General features: G+C 38.8%; 1 protein-coding gene across 1 annotated transcript in view; it reads left to right on the plus strand.

The window, feature by feature from the left end:
* Positions 1-4,679, plus strand: part of col6a1 (collagen, type VI, alpha 1) — a gene marked incomplete in the record, with an annotated part of 37,844 nt that overhangs the window by 25,373 nt on the left and 7,792 nt on the right. Inside the window, 3 exon segments of the mRNA XM_014008972.1 lie at positions 2,602-2,633; positions 2,916-2,952; positions 3,187-3,195. Of these exon segments, the coding sequence (XP_013864426.1) occupies positions 2,602-2,633; positions 2,916-2,952; positions 3,187-3,195 (78 nt within the window).

Raw genomic sequence — 4,679 nt, forward strand, 5'->3', positions numbered from 1 at the left:
TAATAATGCATCAGTCCTATTTTCAGCTTTTTCAGACACTCAAAGGCAGTTTACAATTTTCATGCATCATTCATTGACACACACATCCACACATTGATGGTGGTAAGCTACACTGTAGCCACAGCTGCCCTGGTGCAGACWGACAGAAGCTGCCATGCTGTGCCATTGGACCCTCCATCACCAGCAGACAAGGTGGGTGAAATGTCTTGCCCAAGGACACAACGACTGAGACATATGGAAAGAGGATCGAACTGGCAACCCACCAGATACAGGATGACTCTCCACTCTGCCACAGCAGAGTATGGCCATAGTATGTTTTGATAAAACAGTGTCTCACTTTCATTTCACTGGTAATTTGAACATGTTCAGAAAATTTGCAAAACAAATAAAATACAGTGAGTCATTGAGGGCATCTCCAACCTGTCTCAGTTGTGTTGTGTTAGTCAGAAAATGTGAGAAACCTCCCACATGGCAGACAGGTGTGGCCCAGACCTGGATTCAAGCTGACACTGCAGGCTGACTGCTGGCAGGGCAAACCACCTGCCCTGCCAGCAGTCAGCCTGGACCGATTTGGCAATTATGGAACTGTTATTAAGATGGTTCAAGTGGTGCTGGCCAATGTATGGACCACCTCTGGCAAACCACATCTTGGCCACCAACGGGCAGTCATTCTTTGTCAWATCTGGGCCAAGTGTCAGTGCATTTTGTGGGCCAGAACTGGCCCGATCAAACTAAATTTTGACTCATTGGAGGCAGAAAAGTGAATCTAAAATTCCACCTTGGTAGTGCACACAAGTTTCAGATGCAGAGAGAATAAAACTGGAACACGTTGAGACATAATTAAAACATTGTGTGACTAATTTGGAGCTAAATAATTTGTACATTTGCGTGTTATATGTGTAGACTCATGGCAAATTTTGGCTCAGATGTCAGAGTTGGAAGTACCAAATCTGGAAGAATTCAAGTAGAAATTCACATTCTATCCCACATTATTGTGTCTTGAACTAGCTCACAGCCCAATGAGGTTCATGCTTAAGGAATATTGTGGTGCACGTTTGTTATATTGAGTTGAAAACAACAATTGTAGAATAAATATTTAATCAAAAATCAGAAATAGCCATCTAGATATTGGTTTTAATCTTTTCCTGTATCACTCTTAATTATGTCTTTTTCTTAAGTGGGGATGTATAGAACTGACAAATGAAGCATGTCAAAAATTGGAGTTCCCTTAAAGGACCCTTGAGACTGACTCTTAAGTGTCTCAGTCCTTGTGGATGTTTAACTTAATAGCAGAAATTACCTTGGTAACTCTCCAATCCATAAAACTATTTTGGGATTTTTTTGAGRGAATTTCTCCACTACTCTCAGCCAAGATTAATATCTATCAAGTTAATGAGTTTAAAATCTATTTGGATTAAAATTATGCAAGATTTGATAGGGTGTGGCCACATTGAGTAAATGCTGAGTGTTAACCAATAGACTTGTGTAGTGTCATTATGGTTTCAATCCAAAAAAAAATAGTCATTTTCATTAGTAAGTTTAAAACCAACATGGATGTCAGAGCAGTTTCAGCCAAGTGGTTAAAGAGATCATCACTCTTGTTTTTGGCTACTTTCCCATCATGCACTTGGGTTTACCATGAGAATGACTGAGATTCTACAGACGTGTCTGTTTTCCATGTGCTTTCTAACTGGGGTAAAGATTTCTACAGATTTCAGAGCAGCACCTGAGCAATGTTCAGTTAATTCCACTTAGAATTGTAGGAAGGCATAGGGAGGATAAAAAAAAGAACTGTATGGAGGCAAATTTCCGAGATTTTGAAAAGCAATGCCTGTGATTTTGATCTGGATTTGGAAAGAAAATGTGAATTACATTTGTTTTTAATCAGATAACAAATAAGGCCTGTGATACGTGAAAAAAAATAAATCTGATCGAACTGTAATGATGTGAGTGAAAGGCACCTTTTCTTAGACAAGCCATTAATCAAACTCTATTATTTTACTTTTTTTCCTCTCTTTTTAAGTCTTTTCTCCCTCCCTGTTTTTGCTTCCCATTTGGCTGGAGCCTTTTTGGCATATTTTTCTAAAAAGAGTTTGCATCATGTGTTCTCGAGACAGTTTCTTTCTTCTAAAATTAACAGCTGTCTCTCTTTTTTACTTAGTCTTTCCCACACTCGGTCTGTGTGTGCATGTGTGTGTCCGAATAGCTAGTTTAGTGTGTTTGTTACAGAAAAGAATGCTCTTAAACTGTGTTTTAATGTGCGTTAAAACGAAACAGATGATTTTCATGCAACTAAGTGAAAAAACAAAATGCTGTTGCCGTGAACTTTAGGAAGATACAGATGTTGTTGCAGGAAGATAGCAGAGCACACATGTAGGGGTGGGTGTGGATGTGGGTTCACTTAATGTGGGAATCTGGTTTTTCAGTTGCAGGGATAATGATTCTCTAAAGAGAACCCTCTTTTTTTATTTCCACTTCAAACAGAAAGCTCCTCGTACGGCTCTGTTGTCTTGAAGTCAAACCAAACACGTTTTTTGTGACGAAAAACAAACATGACAACTTTATCATAAAGAACCTCTATCTCTGTCTCCCTTCAGGGTKCTGTTGGACCGCCTGGACCTCCAGGAGCTGATGTGAGTATAAAAACATTTTGGTGCATTTTGCCTTCATTTCTGTCGTAAGACCAGTTGTCAAATGACCCCATGCCTAATTTCCCTCTTGAGCCTGTGCTACTTTTAAATGTGAAAGTGATAGTGTATGTTCAGTCCAAGCCTCAAATTCAATTTCCTGAACCCTAAAATCTGTCAACATTTCTAAATCTCTAAGATAATTTTCTTTTTAGAACTTTTTAAAATCCTTCAGAACCTGCTCGTGTTTTGTGTTTGAATAATAGTCTGAACTCCCTCTCTCCACAGGAATGTGAAATTCTGGATATCATCATGAAGCTCTGCTGTAAGTTAAAAACTCACTTTTCATCCACACCTAAACCCTTTTACTGAGAGGAATGAAGTCATACGTACAGTGTACGCCACCATGTTGCCTTTTTCAGCTCAGCGACTTTAAGCTAAACGTATCATTTAAAACCAAAGCAGATTGCTCAGGCTGTGTTGTGTTAAACTTTAATCTTTCTAGTTAATTTATGTTGACTTGTGTTTTTCTTTTCATCTGCTCTGAATCACTTCACAGCTTGCTGCGGTAAGTTTGGAGTCTTTTCCTGAATTATTACTTACTGATTGCCAAAAGGTGATAATGTTTGCTGTTACCTGCTTGTGTGTTAGTAAAATACGCATGAGTTTTAGAACAACTCTCAGCAAGGAATCACTAAATGCACTTCTACAACTGAATAACTTTTGGAGTCAACCAAACTCAAGACACCAACAGAGCTAATTTATCATCAAAAACACAAAAATGTCAAATGTAATGAGCTAAAATTTGGTGTGTTGGCAGCTGAGCCTGGTCCCCAGCATATAGTACAAGCACTAAACAATGATGTAAGATTTTTATTTAAAACCTTTGCTATCAACTTTTGGAGTTAGTCTGTTAGCTAAATACAGTATCCCATGAACAACTTGATTGGTGTAATTGAAACTCCTTGAAGTTGATCACTGAACATTCCTCAACAACTTGTTATTTTCTGGAATCATTCTATTTAGGACGGCCTTAGAAGCAGTGGCGGATGCTGGTCTTTCAAGGAGGGGAAGCTCAATTTCATCCTACATCATAAAATGTGTCGGTTTATACAATTAAAAAATGCTCTCACGGATGTTTACATCAAAAGATCACTGATTGATCAACTGCATAAACTGCAATAGATGGTTAAATCAAAAATTTGCATTTATGCGTTTTGTCATTCAGACTGAAGCTTGAAATATTTCACCAATCAATTAGAGCCCTTCATGTATTTGATCAATTTTTAAAAAATCAGGATGGAATGGAAATTATTATTTTTTATGTTGTTTTTTGGGATTTGAACCCAGAGCAGAAAGATGTCAACACTACATATACATACGAATTTTTTCATTTATCGCAAGTCATATTGTCATCGCAATATTAAGCACTGTTATCGCATATCACAGGTTTTCCTAATTTCGAGCAGCCCTATGCAGAAGCTGAGCGTCCGGGCCAGCCGAGGCCAGCCCCACTGCCCCATAGACCCCCAGAGATGCTGAGCTTCCGATGGGCGGGACAAAMCCCAGCATTTATCCAATGACTCGTCTTGTTTCGCTGCAGTCTTTGCTTCACTATTGAACTCAGTGGAKGCTCAGCTTCCACACTGTCTAAAGCACTGTGAAGCTGCAGGAATGAGTAGAGGAAAGCCGCGTCATTACCGGTGATAAGAAGCTGATTCTGAACAAAAGTTGAAAGCGTTGCAGCGCATATTTAGTCATTGACATGAACACACAACAGTATATATTTGATCTCTTGTTTTGTTTTGTTTTGTTTTGTTTTTTTGACATTTTAGGAGAAGCTGAGCTTCCCTTGCAGTCTTAGAACAATCGCCTCTGCTTAGAAGACACAAAAATGACTTTAACTCTGTGAACTTTACTGAAATTGAGCTAAAATTTTATGTGGTAGTAGCTGAGAGTCATTCACAATACATACTTCGAGTGTGAGATCTTTAAATAGTGTGTGTGTGTGTGTGTGTGTGTGTGTGTGTGTGTGTGTGTGTGTGTGTGTGT

Source organism: Austrofundulus limnaeus, unplaced genomic scaffold, assembly GCF_001266775.1.
Source record: "Austrofundulus limnaeus strain Quisiro unplaced genomic scaffold, Austrofundulus_limnaeus-1.0 Scaffold54, whole genome shotgun sequence".
NCBI classification, from domain to species: domain Eukaryota; kingdom Metazoa; phylum Chordata; class Actinopteri; order Cyprinodontiformes; family Rivulidae; genus Austrofundulus; species Austrofundulus limnaeus.